Here is a 16,441-nt window from a genome sequence, read left to right as displayed (position 1 = left end):
GACTCATCAATTATGTATCAGCTTCCTGTCTGCTGACATGGCATATAGTCAATGTATTTTGCGTGTGTGTGAAACTGTGTTTGTTTGTGTCGATGATGACGGGAAAACAGAGGAATTATGAAGATGTGTAGTGTTCTTCCCCCAAACAAAAACAAAGCCACACCTCTTATCCATCTGTCCATCCATCTCTAAACACACCCCATCTGTTAGCCTCTCTCTCTTCTCTTTCTCCAGGGAACTGGCTAAATTGTGTGTGTGTGAAATCTAAGCCTCGGCCAGGCCTGCTTTGGCTCAGAATAAAAACATCAAGCTCATCAGTCAGTCATTCAGGCCAGGCTAATGTTGGATTTTATGACCAGTATCTCTTTATCTCTTTCTCTAACACACACACACACACACACACACACCACACACACACACACACACACACACACACGCACACACACACACACACACACACACCACACACACACAGGATGCTCCTGGTTGAAGAGCTGATAAACATGTCATATCATATCCACAGTGTAGCACCTTCTAAAGTTGAGCACTCAGTGACAACACGAAAACAAAGATATTTCTACTAATACATTTTTACTCAGCCTTTCCATGTAAGAAAAACCTTCCCCACAAACCTAAGAGGAGTTCATTTGCACAAACAGATTAAAGCCATTCTTAAAATGAATAAACCAACATTACTTTTATTGATATTCCCTTAATTGCGCAATAAAACATAACTTGATTCAGAAAAATAATTCAAAACAAAGATATTATTCGGATGAACTTTTTATTATCACTCAAGGACACACAAACACACACAAACACATGCACGCACACACACACACACACATCTGAGTGTTCTCAGGCTTTCATCGCGGCGCGTTAATGCACAGATCCATGCACATCCATGTGTCCTGATTTCTGTTAGAGTTGTTCGATTGCACAAAGACATGCTGTCTTATTGATTTTACATTCTGGGAGTGAGAGATGAGGGGGGGGGGGTGGACATCTGTAAATTCCTTTACAAATGCCGTAAAAAATGAGTACTCAGAATCGTGTGCAGAAGCCCCAAACATTATGGCACTCTCTTTGTCTCCTTCAGTGTCTCTCTATTTCTCCTTTCACTCGTGTTTCCTCCCATTTGGGACTCTCTCTCCCACTGGTTCTCTTTCTCCCACTTCTCTTTCTTTCTCCATCTCTGTTTGTTTATGTCTCTCTGCCTCTCTCTCTCTGGTCTGTCTCCACTTCTTCAGCTGGGCTGCAAGAAGCTGTGATCCACCTGCCAAGAATCAAACGGAGCCGCCAACAGCCAGACTGGAGCACAAAGACACCAGGATGCTTCTACACGCACACGCACACACACACACACACACACACACACACACACACACACACACTGAGTCACACACATTAGGAGGGTGCCAGTGGCACAAAGAGAAAGACTGCTCAATAAGACCACCACGCAGACTCAATATAGAGTACAATATGTGACTACATAATGAGTTCATAAGATCTCTTCAGCTCAGTAAAAAGGATATTACATTGGTAGATGTTATATATAACGAAGGGGGAAGGGGGGGGGGATTGCTGACACGACACTCCACATGCTGATGCTACGTGTATAAGCCTCATTGTTTTTTCTTCATCAGCTTAAAGCATTTTCACCCAGGTTTAATGTCCCCACATCCCAAAAGTTGTTTTCCTGCTGCAAGAAAACGCTGACATGTACAGTTCACAGCAATCAAGGTGTTCCTGTGGCAGAACATATTCTGGTAATAGAAAGAGAAGGGATACATTGAGAGAATAAGCAAATGAGATTCGCTGATCCCTTCTGTTAATAGAAAATAATCCGAAATATATACTACTGTATTGCTGAGGTTATGGGCTATGTTGTCCGAAATGTTAAACAAATAAAACAAGAAATTCAGCAGAAATACATCATCGCTAAGATTAAAATCCATTCTTCAAGACAACCTCATAAAATGGCAATAAAATGGAAGATAAAATAGACAGTAGCGTATCAACTCAAATACATGCTCCAGTACATACTGTAAAGGCTTTTCAGCTTGCTCCACATACCGAGATAATTTACTGTACTCAAATACACCCAGATGCAAGAAATAAATAAAACAGTAATACAACTGCACACAAGTACACACACACACATGCACCCAATATCTCAGTATTGGAGCCGCCGCACACACACCCCTTCCCCTGCCTCCACTCCACTGAGAGAGCAGTACTCCGCCAGAGAGCAGGATGAAGGAGTGGGAAGAGTTGAGCTCTGAACTTTAGGAACAAACTGGCATCGCAGCTCGACTGCAGCTCCTAATGTCTGCTGTCTTTTCATCAGTCATCTCTCCACTCATCCACAAACCACCACCAGAGGCACTCAATCAGTCCTCTTTCTCTTAGTAGTTCTCTCTCCTTCTGTGCGCTCATCCTTCATGGCAGTTCATTGAAGCTGTGTGTTCCTTCCTATCCTTGAACTATTGAATGAATGCATTATGGCAGGTGATCTATCTTGCACCTGGCATTTATGTTTAAGGAAAAGGCCTCTCAATTGGCAATAGGGGACGTTCAAAAATGGCACTTGACAACATCTTGATATTTTTATAGGTTGTTTTTTTCATCCTCTTTGTCAAATGTGTTTTAACATAGACATCTGAGGTATGTTTTACTCATAATTGAACATTTTGAATTACTCATCATATAAATGTTACTTTAAGCCTATAGTTAAAAAATGTGTTATCCAATCCAGTCCAATCCAACTTTATTTATATAGCCCATTTAAAAACAACAGTTGGCCAAAGTGTTGTACACCAATAAATATATAAAAAGCAGCATAAATACATTTAGGACAAAAACAATAAAACCATACTTATAGCCAAAAACTCATACACGATGTAAAACATTTGTATTGTTATGTCAACAATCCTTTATTTTGATATCCTTTCATTGGTTTTCTGTGCAGTTCTTCACATGCATGCGTCAAGTTGCCGTTAAAAAGTGAGACATTTTAAAGCAAAACTGCTATGAATTGTATTCACGCTTTAATATGTGTGTTATATCCCAATGTAATGTCCTTATTTCAGTGAGTGATGTTGGCAGGATGATGGGATCTAGCATGGTTTAGGAGAGAAAATGTTATTCTTATTTGAGTATGATAGCTTTCTGCAAACTGAATGTGCCTATGAATAATTCAAGAGATTTAAATTAAATTCTAATCCTAATTCTTCTTTGATTCAGTTCAATTACCCCAGCTTTCTAACTTCCCATTCTGCTCAGAGGAATGTAATGTTGATCCTCCACACTTGGACAAACACAGAATGAAATTGGGTTGAACAGATGATTGCACAGTAGCCTATAGCTTTACAAATGAGTGATAGACAGGAGCAGATCACTGAAGGTAAAAAGTCATTGTGTGAAACTGCAATCAAATTCAATTAACTTTTACATGCATGGCTAAATAGTGGTTGGGTGTGTAATAATGAGTTAATTGAAAAGTGAATCAAAGTAACAATAATAATCATTTACATTTAAATTGCATAAAAAAAGCTCCTAAACGTTTGACTGGATTGACTGATTTGATAATAATTTGCTTCAACATAAAACCATGTATAAATGAGCTTGATTTCAAAATGTATTTATTTCAACTATAACAATATCAAATCTATAAGACAATCTTTATTGTTAAATAGCCATATCTGTAATTATAATTTCAACGGGATACTTGAATACACACACTCCATTCCAAGGTGGCGGTGCCTTTAATTCATCACATGGATGTAAATCTGGACCGATATTTTTCCTTTTTTTTTTATCAGATAGGATAGGACAGCCACAGTTAGACAGGAAGAGGGGATGACATGCTTCCTTTTTATTAATACATTCTCCTTGTTAAAGTCATACAAGGAGGAATCTTATTTACATTAGCAAAGCAAAACTTTTGCAGGAAAATAAAACGAGACAGGAAGATGCACTTACATTATTTATCAAAAGCTCTTACTGTATGTTTAAAGTGTGAGGTTGAATTTTATAAACCGGCAGAAATTAAACACAGCTACAGTAACCCAACTTCAGGTAAGATAAGTCAAGATAACCGCCATTCCTTTCCTCACTGCAGTCACACAGATGGGAATAAACGGGATGTTAAGAAGCTCTTTTTCAAGGCAGCTGCTTTAGTGAAGTGATTTCTAAAAAGAATGCGCATGGTTTATTGAAAACCTCCTCCAAAGCCTTGAAGAAGGAAGAAAAAACCCTGGCAACCCAAAAAGGCATATGGCGCGCAAAGCTAAAAATGTTGGTTAATATTCATGTATGGGATGAACTGTACCTCGTTGAGATTGCATTTTTGGATCTCCCTCCCCCTTCCACTATGGCAGCCAGTACATTAGCCCACTGGCAGCGCTAGCAGAACAGAAAAGATGCCATTCTGACAGACTATGACAGGAGCACTGCTCTAGTTTGTTGCTTGAAGAGGCTCTAGAGTGTGTGTGTGTGTGTGTGTGTGTGTGTGTGTGTGTGTGTGTGTGTGTGTGTGTGTGTGTGTGTGTGTGTGTGTGTGTGTGTGTGTGTGTGTGTGTGTCTGCATGCATGCTGGTTGAACGCTTACTGTGTAGGACTGTGACACCCAGTCAGATCCAGACACTTGTTTTTTTAATAAGCTTCTTCCACCAGTATGCCAACAACTCATCAAGGGCAAAGAGCAACAAAACACCCACATACACACAACCATGAGTGTGCGCACACATGGACACACAAACCAAAGACCTTGAAAAATCAGTAGCTTGCAGAACAAACCACGGAAACATGAGCCTACGCACAAGCTCTAACCGTGACGCATCCCTCCATTCATTTAATGAATTAAATACATTAAAATAGCTTATGCAGAGTGAATGAGCGGTGATAGATAAAGCTTTTTACACAGAGTAATAACAATAACGTTGTCTTTCTCTATTGATGTTGTGTTTCTCCCTTTTTGTCTTTTTCTTGACCTTTTTGGGGCTCTTGTAGTCCTTATGACATTCCTCCTGATAGGACAGGAACACACACACACACACACACACACAAATACACACAGCTGTCACACAGTGGTTGGTCACAGGAGGGTAAATTGGCTCAGAATCACACAAGTGAGCCACAGCAGTGGAGACAGAAAGGAAATGTGCCATATAAATGTGTGCTTATACAGGTGTTTGTTGACACCCATATGCCATACACACACACCCACCCCTGCAGTAATTGTCTCTCCTGCTACTTGTCCGTCTGCCCTGCTGCCTCCGTCAAGTCAAAGCTAAACCAATTTGCAGCCTCGTCGACATCAAGCAGTAAACAACGAGACAGAACAAGCATAACTAGCAGAACACTGAAGCTAAAGGAGATAAGTGGCGGATGTGCTGCAGGGAAATTCAGCAGGGAATTATTCAAGAAAAACATCCCTAACCAACATAGAAACATTTTGAAGCTCGACCCTGTTTGACCACATAATATTAATGCATCAAAAGCTTTAGCTCTTCTTGTGTCTCAAGAGAAATGTCCAACACAGGACTACAAATCAGCAATCGGGGTCATAAAAACAACAAGAAGACAATCAAAAAAGATAAGCATTCGTGACTTGCAAGAAGCCTTCTGAGAAGCTATATTACCTTTGTCAACGAAGGCTATTTCAAATCTTTGAACACCGAGGGACTGTACACACGTTGATATAAAATAAGCCCATTTGAACAATTTCAAGAATGCGCTGATTAAATATGTATACAAATGTTTTCCTATGAATCTTTTCTATAAAGTCAAATCGAGAGGAATCTATATAGATGTTTTCTGGCAGTACAATTCTAGTTTCCAAGTCCTCAGGTATTTTGCTCTCGTAAAACAGGTAAGAGGGAAAGGTTGAAGCGCTGGTCAGCAAACACACTATAGCTACGGCTGACCCAAATCCTATGCTGTTTATTTGCAAAGCTGCCTAATGCAGGCTTTCAGAGCCACGGCACGAGCCAAGCCTGCAGAGCAAACAAGACGGGAAAAACAGAATGAGAGGGAGAGGTATGGAAACAAGCAAATTCAATTTGGACAAATTAAAGGTCAGGACAGAGGGTGCTGGGATAGGGGCGGGTAGAAAGTGGTCAAGGCCCACTGATCAGTGATTTGAGCAGCAGTTAAGGGCTTGTTCAGGGGGGAGGGGGTCAACAGATGTGGCGGGGGCCCACTTATTCCCAAACATGACTACAGCCATCACACTGGGGGAAGGCTTCCTTTGACATTAATGAACTGTGCATCCGACTGGAATCATTCAAGCTTAAAAACTGTTCAACTTCAGGACTAGCTGTTAAAGGCACACACATGTTCACCTCACTGACGGGAACTGAAAGAATGTGTTGCTGTTTTCTTTATCAACTTGTATCAGTGTTTCCCCTACCATTGTCTAGGAGGGGCGCTGCGCCCGCCAACGGAGCCCCGCGCATATATATTTAAATAGCACCAAATTGCAACTAATCTATACTGTCACTTTTCACATCGAACATGTGCTCTTTTATTAAATAAACTAAATGCTTTCATGTTAGGTTGTGAGTTTATTGTTTTTGACCCTAAGAAACACTGATGCTGCTCTGCTCCAGAGGATTTAAAAAAATAATATCCCAATGCCCCCCCCCCCCCCCACACTCAGACAGCACCCCCCCAAAGCAGTAAACCTAGGGGAAACACTGTGTATAAATTAAATGATATACACACTGATATGCAACAAATACTTTTAAGTGATGAGTTCACTCATAAAGCATGCTATGGCTGTAGTACTGAAGTTCAATAGCTACTGTAAAGTTGTGTTTGAATGTGTTCACATCATTAGAAGAAAAACTAAATGTATGCTTGTATATACCAATAACGAAGTCCAGAGGCTTTTTCTATTATTTTTAAACAGGCACAGTCTGCATATCATCTCCTTGTTAATGTGTGCAAAACCCCACTGTAAAAAGTGACTATTTGTGGCTTTATGGGGGGCAGTGACTTCCTGTAAACCCCCATAAAACCGTGAATGCTTGTTTTAGTCTCCGGTTAGTGCACAGATTAAAAAGATATAACCTTTGTAAGATTTTAAAGTTCTTGTAGGCAAATGTATTTTTACACTTTTACACAGCCTGCTAGCTATTTCCCTTGTTTCCCGGCTTTATGTCAAGCTTAGCAGCTGCTGACTGCAGCTTCATGTTTAACAGACATGACGTAGAAATTGATCTACTCTGTAGGAAAGTGAATACACGTGTTCAATGGTTTATCCTTTAACAAGAGAATAATCTTAATACAAACGTATTCAGAAACCACTGGCTACACTCAAACAAAACACAAAGGCTCTGTGGTTGATCAATAGGATAAATGTGTGTGTTATTTAGCTTTTTGATTAACTACCTCACTTTCTTTGTTCTTTTTTCGTCCTTATTGTTATTAAATCTTTTGTTTTATCACACAGATTCTCTCCTGTGGATTTGTCTGTATAATTTCAGCCTCCCTCTATCTTTTGCTCTCCCTCACACACACACACACACACACACACACACACACACACACACACACACACTAACACACACACACACACACACACACACACACACACACACAAACACACACACACACACACACACACACACACACTGAATCCATGAGGTGAAGCCCTCACAGCAGAATCCTTCTGTGTCACTGAGCTGTATTTATAACCCCATCTATCACCCAGCCCCGGAAATTCATGACACTATTCTCTGGACCAAGACCACCAAACTGCCCCCTAGCCATACATTACGATAGGAAGCGTGTATGTGGGCGTGCATGTGCACATACATCTATCAGGTATGGGCCTGTGTGAAGCAGATAAAGGAGCTCCACCCCATTACAGAATACATACGTACAGTGGCTCTTCAACTGTTTTCACCTCTACTGGAGACCAACGAGGGGGAATTGAAGAAGAAAAGGATAAAGAAAAGAAGAGATGGAGGCCAGTAGGGAGAAAAGGGAACATATGAAACAAGGGTATTAAAGATGGAGGAGGACTAGAGGAGGTGGACGGGAAAATCATGAGTGTGCTCGTGCTTGCTGTCTATCTCTGGTGCTCTCTGATGAGAGCAGAGATCTATATCCTCTTCTGTCCAAGGTCATGGTTGTTACATGGGACCATAGCAATCTCCCAGACCCACACACACAGTGGAATTATGGCTCTGCCGATAACTACAAGCAACCATTATAGATTAAAGCAATTAAACCAGAGGAGACCTTTGACCCAACATTATACCACAGTCAGGAGCTTGTGTGAATCATACGAAGAGGGCATGCTTTACATATGCTTGCCTCTGCACTAACTGCTCACCCTCATGTTAACCTTACAAAGCAATACAGCATCCCCCACCCCCCAGCACCCTGAGGGCAATCCAATAAAAAGCTTAAATTGTACTGTAGTTCCAAGACCAATTACAGATTACATCAAACCCCAAGACTATAACATGAAACCACAGATGAGTCACTTCTTTCCCATGTTTAGTTGTTCTTCCCTTCCCTTTCTGCCATCTCTTGATTATTAATTCAATGATGTATCCACTCACATGCTGTTTTCAGGGAGAATTTGGAGTAAAATCACTCATCTACCTTCATTACCTCTATTACACAGTGGAAGAAAGCGCAGGGCTGAGGGCTCCCAGTCATACTCCGATGTTTTCTAGGATTGAGGGGGTTTATTTATAGAAAGAGAGGGGAGATACAAAAATAGAAATAGTCTGCTCCCCTTCCTCCAAGAAGCTGCACAAGGAGGAGGGTGCAAAAAAGGGAGATGTAGGTGCAAAGAAATGACAAAAGAGGAGAAGATACTCCGTGTTGGAAAGGATACAGAGAGGAACTAAAGATGGGATGAAGACAGCGAGACCTAAACAAACCATGGGACCACTGAGCATCCACCCTGCAGTTACATCAGTATGCCCTCAGGGTTCAGACAGAGGGTGTGTTGGGCTCCCTCTGCTGGTACACAAACACTCATCCACTCCTCTTCCTCCTTTTTTCTGGTGGTAACAAAGACCTTCAGAGCACGCTCTTCATCAAAACAACTTCTGAATGATCACTTTTCCTCTACATCTCAACCCCTAATTCGAGCAGGTTCAAACAATTCTATCACTTCTGGCAGGTCCATCCTCAGAACGGAGTTTCGTGGAAATGCCAACAATTTTAGAGCAGATCTCTGTTTGTAAACTTGTTGACAGTTTAACACTATTTGCCCTATCAGAGGGACTGTGTTCTTAATCGAGCCTTGAGAGGTCTGTCTCTTCTTTTATGACAGCTTTGCGTCTACTCGACAGACTCAGAGGGAAGATTTCCTGGAATAACACGACTATACCAAGATACAAAAATGGCTTCATTAGATTACTTTCCGCTCTGGGCACATACATGCACACATCCTCTACATATACACACAAACAATGGGCTTATACTGTAGGTGCCCTTTAGGACAGTAGTCTAAAACAGTAGGACCAGAGGCAGGTAATCGCAAACAGATGTGGACTGGCAGTGTTTATCTGAGCAATCTGACTGGTCACTCACTTTAACAATTCTCAGGTAGGACACACACGTAGCTGTTAATCTATATATCAACAGGAGTTTCCTTTTAATTCCAATTGGTTTCATCATTCATGCTCATTTCGATGAATATTTCAACAGTGTTACTGTCTCCTTCATGTGCATTGTCTCCTGCTGTTAAAACACATCTCCTCTCTCTCCCTGTACCCTCCAGAGCCTTTGTTCTGTGTGAACTCCACGGGGCTGTGACATACATTCAGCTCATACTGTCAAAGTGAGACAGACACAGGAGATCCCATCCAACCTCAGCCTGCCATTGTGTGCATGAGTTTAAGGCAAATTATTTGAGTGTTTATGTGTGTGTGAGTAGGGGGGGAACTGAGAAACTGGAGCTTTGTTGAGCCATGGAGAAGGAATGACTGAAGCTTTGGGGAATACTAAATGAAATGATTCACAGAATGAAAATAATCTCACAGAGTATCAAACCCTGTCTGAAAGCCTGCCAGCGAAAACAACACACACACTTCTGATTTTGTCCAAACAACCATCTGCTTTTATAAACACATCATTGTGAAAACAACTTGTGCAAACCGGTTTGTTCTGACCTCCCTTTAGTTCAACTTCCCATTAAACAAGCCAGCTACCATGTTTCCGCCCAGCAAGCAGTCAGGAGTAGTTAGTGAGTAAATGCATTGGCTAATTTCAGGCCAAGCATCGATGTTAATACAATAACTGAGAGAGGCTCAGCAGCAGCGTGTGACAAATGTAATGTAATTGCTACTCCTCATTTGCAGACTGAGGGCTACAGCAGGAGGGGAAAAAAAACATGTAGCCTATCAGTGCTTTATAATGAAGATATCTATAATTAAAATGGATTTTGGCAGATATGTCAATGTTGTTTTGGCGTAATCCTTCTAAGTTAGGCTACTTTAATGCAAGACACATAGTTCCAGAGATGAATACAAATGTGAAGAAGCTCTCCCGATGTCAGAAAGTGAAATGTCTTCATCAGCCCTATCTTCAGCATGGCAGGATTGCCTTGTGTGTATATATCATACAAATTTAATGTCAGTATGCTCGGAAAAGAAAAACGTGACGAACAGTTTTCCCCCTCTCTCCGCTTTTCTTTATACATAATTCATAACCGAGCCGAGCACTTAACGGGAGTCTCCGCCGCTCTTACCCGGGCAAGTGGAACCGCGGGAAGGGGCTCCCCATCCGCCGACACACGCAGCAAACAACCCGTGTCAACTCCCTCACTCACCTTCATTCTCCGGGTAATTCCTTAAGGCTCGGCACGGCGACAACGCGTGAAAAAGAAGAAGCAGGGAGGACAGGAGGGGAAGGGATGGATAGATCCACAGGACGCGTGCTGGTGCCATTTTTCAGGCTGCGCTGCGCCCTCGCTGCATCCCTGTTAGCGGTGTAGAGTCGGTGAGCGCAGCCTTGCGATTGAGGAGAGAGGGAGAGAGAGAAAGCAGGGGAGAGGGCAGGAGGGGAGAGAGAGGAGGATACGCTGGGAAGGAGGGTCTACAACCAGCCGAGTCCTGTCAATCAGCCGCCTGTCTCTAGGGTTGTATGGAAGGCCTTTGGAGACTCCTCAGTCCTCACACTAGGAAACACTGTATACTATAATGTATGATAATGATTTAGCCCTGATATGCAGTTTTAATATGTACTGAATTCATCTTCTTACCAAACATGATGAAGACTCAAGGGCATAATCACATTTTCGTAATCTCTTCAAGGCCATCCTAAACTGAAAATCATGCAGTGTGCTTCAGAGATATAGATCACTGTACATGTCAAAGCAAAACCAAACCATGTATTGTGATCAGATGGTTACAATTATGTTTTTTCTTAAATGTCATTGCTTTGCCATTTGTTATTATTTTTAAGTAAATGCTTAAAGGTAAAATTAATTAATTTTTTTTGCACAGCTGTATTCTATGTTCTACCCATTTACAGTAGATCAAAGAGTGACAGCTGTGCATCCCATCCCCCTTCCAGGACCAATACAAGGGATTATCACTGAGAATGAGAAGTACATTTAGTCATGGTTTCTCTAGCCATGTTAGTATAGGAAGCAATCACTTTTATGAACTGAAATGTTATTAACTTGTATTTAATTCATATCCAACACACAAAAAAAAACGAGATAGTCATTTTAAATGCCCATTTCGTAAAGTGAGGTGTGAGGGATTCAAATCAAATCAAATCAAATCAAGTTTTATTTATATAGCACATTTATAAACGATTTTTGGTCGAGCCAAAGTGCTGTACATATAATAAAAATAGCCTACAGTAAAGACACTTTACAGCAAATACAACAGCACAGATTGTTCAGAATATCAGTATGAGAAAAACGACACTCTAACCTTAGACCCTCACATCGGATTCAACCACATATTTAGAAAAATAAACAACATCTCATTACTGATCCCGAGTTTTTGGGTTCTTCAGAATTGTCTGGGCAGAAACAGGATAAATACTCCCATCTCACTTTAGAAATACTGTCAATTATTTTGATAAGCGACATGGTCACATGGCAATTACTGGATTAGTGTCAGCTCCGGCTTGCCTCTCTCTGTCTTTGCCCAGTTGTTGATATGGTTCCTGCAGATGCTACAGGCAGTAGACAACTCTGACATGCACAACAGCTTCCAATCAAACTCTTTATGGAGATTTATTCTGCCTACATGACATGTGTTGACTGCAGTATAGGCGTCAGGAATGTGTGTGAATCCTGCTGTTGGTATCAAGCAGACTGTCTTTAAACATGAATAAATAAACTGTGCCGCCTGTCGTATGAAATGTGTGAGGAAGAGCTGAGAGTGTGCAAGGTCAAGCTTTCAATCTTCATCTTCTTTAACACTTCCTACTGGCAGAGATCGTGTAGCGAAAACCTCTGCCTCTGACACGAGGAGACGCCTATAAAAGGGACATGTTACCTCTCCCGCTTTACTGCGCCGTGTGTGTATCCATACATGGAGTGTTGTACTTATCATCCCTCCTTTTTCAGCTTCTCCACCTGCCTTGACCAATTCTATCACATGTAGATTGAGGTCCACTCAACATTTGAGATGGTCATGGAAGCAACACTTCATGAAGAAAAAGGGATGCTAAAAACCCACAGCTATGGCTCAGTCAACGCATACCAACAAATATTAAGCTCTCTAATTAACATGATTTTATTTATCTGTAAAAAACATGAAATATTTGTAACTTTATTTGCTAGACTATTTCGTGGTTGGGTGCATTTCGGTGTGTGGTTTCAACTCTAAATTGGGTGTAATTCGAACCTATTTAATATCTAATTCAGCCTTTTTCTGTGAATGCTCGGCACCACTGAAAGAATGAGGTAAAGAGATCCCATAGGATACCTGATCTGCTGGGATGTTTTCCCTGCAGCTTGCAAGCAAATGTGATGTAACCCCGCCGAGATTTATGGAAGGATCATGACCACAATTATATTTACCACGAGTAACGTTCTTCTATCACGCTTGTGTCCCAAATGAGGCTCCTGAAAGAGCTATAAAACAGTCAAACATACCCTGATTTATGCTGAAATTCTGTTTTACCCCCTCCCGGCCATGTGCGTTGCTTTGAAAGTGTGTGTCGGCTTCTGTGTTTTTTTTCTGTGTGTGCGTGAAGCAGCCACCTCCACAGATTTGTTAAGGGTCCAATTATGATGATGATTTGTTCCCTGCAATGGCTTTACTTGGATGACCTAATTTCCTCATTGAGTGTGGGGAGAAGAAAGAAAGAAATACTAGTCCTTTCTTCTCCTCCCTCTACTTACTCATTCCTCCTTTTCCTTTCTTCTTCTCCTCGTCCTTCTTCTTCTTCTTCTGCTGCCATGACTCTGCATTCATCCTCACGGTGACAACACGTTGCTGTCATGCATTCCAACGTGGCCTCTTAAACCCTTGTCGCTGCCTCTACCACACACTGACACATGCATGCACCCAAAACACGCACATCCTGCATGCCTCCTGGAAGCATGATCTCGCTCTGCTTTTGCACAATGACATTTCAAGGCTGCACACTCGCCCACAAACACGCGCAGTGACAATTCACTGTCAGAGCTGAGCGACAGTAGCCTCTAACAAACGTTTGAAAAGTGTCATGTGCCTCCTTACTCTCTTTCACACTTTACTATCTGCTTCTTGCACAGCTCACTCTATTCACTTTAGCTTACAGAATTTATTTCCACTAGGAAGCGCTGATCTTTTCCCAGCTCTTTCGTTCATTTTGAAAAGAGTTCTTCTTTCATTCGTTTTCCCTCCTCCTCGACCTCTGGATTCTCACCCTTCACCCTGCTCAGGAAGGAACAGCCATTCACTTTATCTATCTTGGCCAGTTAACCAGCCACCCTACTCATCTCTCTCTTTCTCCCATAAATGATTTATCTGATTTAAAGAAAATAAGAGCGTTACAAAGTGGAGATGATTTCTTGGATCCTGCAGCGTAGTAGGAGTGTGTGCAAGAGTGTGTGCTGCATGCATGTGCCATTGGGGGTGATTGCTTGTTTGACAAGGGGCAGAGGTGATGACAGGGTCGTCTGCCTTGCAAGTAACTCCCCCCGTAGTCACCACACTCTATATACACACACACCCTTAGCCCTATTCAAAGCCACTCACTCATGTGGTAATGTCTCTATTGTGACAGCCTGAACGCTCTATGGGCAACAGCTTGGTGCTGGCATTTGGGCAGAGGAATTAGTGAGTATATGAGCATGTGCGCGACTTTGTGTGTGTGCCTGTGTCTGGCTCATCCTCTGTGGAATCTGAACATCTAGAGATAGAAAACGTTGAAACCTTGGCTCCAGACTGAGCAGAGGGGCAGGACTGAAGATGGAAAGCAGAGAAAGTTTCAGGCAGGAAGATTAAAGGACGAGTCTGCGCACTCATATAATTCCACTTCACTCTACTCTCACTTTCCTACCGTCTCAATTAAGCAGGCAGAGCGATTCGTCATGTCAGAGAACCCTGGTGCTGCCATACAACAGAAGGTGAAAGGGAGTGTGGGAAAGGGCTGATGCACAAAGCACTCCCTGCCCCCGTCTGTCTCCCTGTCTCAACTGCATACGTAGGCCGAGAGACCCTTCAGCATCCCCCCACCCTGAAGTCCTCAAGGCCCCCCATTCCATCAGCAGCAAGCTTGACATTTTAACTTTGGCCACCAATCCTAAACTGCATGAGCTCATAGTTAGTGCAAAAAAAATCTCGACATCAGATCTCTGGAGCTCTAAGATAAACCCTTTAGCTCAGTCCCAACAGCCATTCAGCCAGAGATAGTGGGAGGGAGAGAGATAAAAAAAAACTTCTATTCAGGGAGAACATTCTGCCAGTCTCTGCCAGCTGTACCCACAAAAAGACACCAGAAACGAGTGGGAGGATCTCCTTGAGACAGATACCAGCTATAGACAGAGAAGCAAACAAACGGCTGAGAGAGGAGGATATTCACACTGTTCCAACTGTCTTCTCATCTGGGCCCAGTGCACAGGGTTTTCTCTAGTTACTCGAGACCAAATCTGTGGGGTGCACACACACACACATACATACACACACACACACAGACGAACTGCTGACTCCAATGCAAAATGAACACCGTCTGGCGAATAGCTGAGCCCAGAGAAGGATGTTTACTGCAAGTCTGCTGGGGAAGAGCAGTCAGTGTCTTACCGTCTCAATCGTGGCCTTCTCTAACAGAGGAATGGTTTAACAATCAATGAAAACGGACCTTGCCTTCCTGTATCACATTCCTGCTGGAGCTGAATCACTATGAGAAAACACACAAATTCAGCAGCGGGAGATGAGGTCAGCAACAATTTAAGGTAATTGGCAAAACAAATGTTCTTTTGAATAGTAGGAATATCTACCTTTATGTAGCCCGGAAAATTATTCGGAGTTTAATCATACAAATGGCAGTGCGTCGGCACATTGATTTAATTTGCTTCAGCCAGTGTCCCATCATATCAAAGGCGTTAAAAGAAAAAGGGATGGTTGGATGAAAGGAAGGAAGGATGGAGTCATCATGATGAATTGGAGTTTGCCCAAACAGTGGCAGTCTGTTGGCAGAGAAAGGAGGGACAGATGCCCAACTCTGAGCTCAATCATTTCATGTGTGCTTAGTGCCTTCTATCCATAGACTGGCTGAGATCAAGTTGAATATTCAATTCAATCTTTTTCAAATTTCAGACTCAAGGTCCATATCACATACAAAAAATATGAATAGGGATTAAGGCTTTGCTGTCACACATATGGATCACTCAGAACTGCAGTCATCAGGTCTTATTAGGACTCCTAGTTTCTGATGCCTGACACGTTCTATTTGGTACTATGAATAGTGGTGTATTAAGGGAATACTCACCTTAAATTACCATTATTACCTTTTATGAGAATCATTATACAAACCTTCCAAAGAATACAATTTGACATGTCTCAAGGGAAAAGCAGATGTGTAAATAATACAAAATAATGGTGGCTTGATTCCATAGCTGCTTCAGTTTCAAGGACCTGGTATTATTAATGCTGGCTCACTGTCAAACTTGTTGCGAACTCAGGAACTCAAGGTATAGGATCCAATTGCACGACCCAGGAGACAGAAGTAAAGTATTTGCAAGATACTTTATTTTCAAAATAGATGAACAAAATAAACACTTTCTAATCGCTTGATGAGATGACGGAAAGTGAACAAAAGAACATCGCTCACGTAGCGAGGAATCAAGGAGAGCATAGATCTGACCTAGGCATGAGACAAGACGAACTGACAAGGAACACATGGGAGACTGGGGAATTTAATCACACGTCAACAAGACACAGGTGGAAACAATCAGGGGCGGGGCTGGTGCTGATGAGCACGGGAGACACACAAGAGGTAGATAATCAGGAAACCT

The 16,441-nt window shown here is 42.0% G+C and overlaps 1 protein-coding gene across 3 annotated transcripts in view; it reads right to left on the bottom strand.

Annotated features, from left to right (window-relative positions):
- Positions 1–11,027, bottom strand: part of epha4b (eph receptor A4b) — a 101,990-nt gene extending 90,963 nt beyond the window's left edge. For all 3 annotated transcript variants that reach the window (XM_034195947.1, XM_034195948.1, XM_034195949.1), the window contains exon 1: positions 10,805–11,027. In XM_034195947.1, the coding sequence (XP_034051838.1) occupies positions 10,805–10,922 (118 nt within the window). In that variant the 5' untranslated portion in view covers positions 10,923–11,027. The remainder of the gene's footprint in view (positions 1–10,804) is intronic.
- Between the last annotated feature and the right edge of the window lie 5,414 nt (positions 11,028–16,441).

Source organism: Gymnodraco acuticeps, unplaced genomic scaffold, assembly GCF_902827175.1.
Source record: "Gymnodraco acuticeps unplaced genomic scaffold, fGymAcu1.1, whole genome shotgun sequence".
In the NCBI taxonomy this organism is placed as follows: Eukaryota; Metazoa; Chordata; class Actinopteri; order Perciformes; family Bathydraconidae; genus Gymnodraco; species Gymnodraco acuticeps.
The sequence above is the reverse complement of the archived record's forward strand: the minus strand, read 5'-3'. Positions and strand labels throughout refer to the sequence as shown.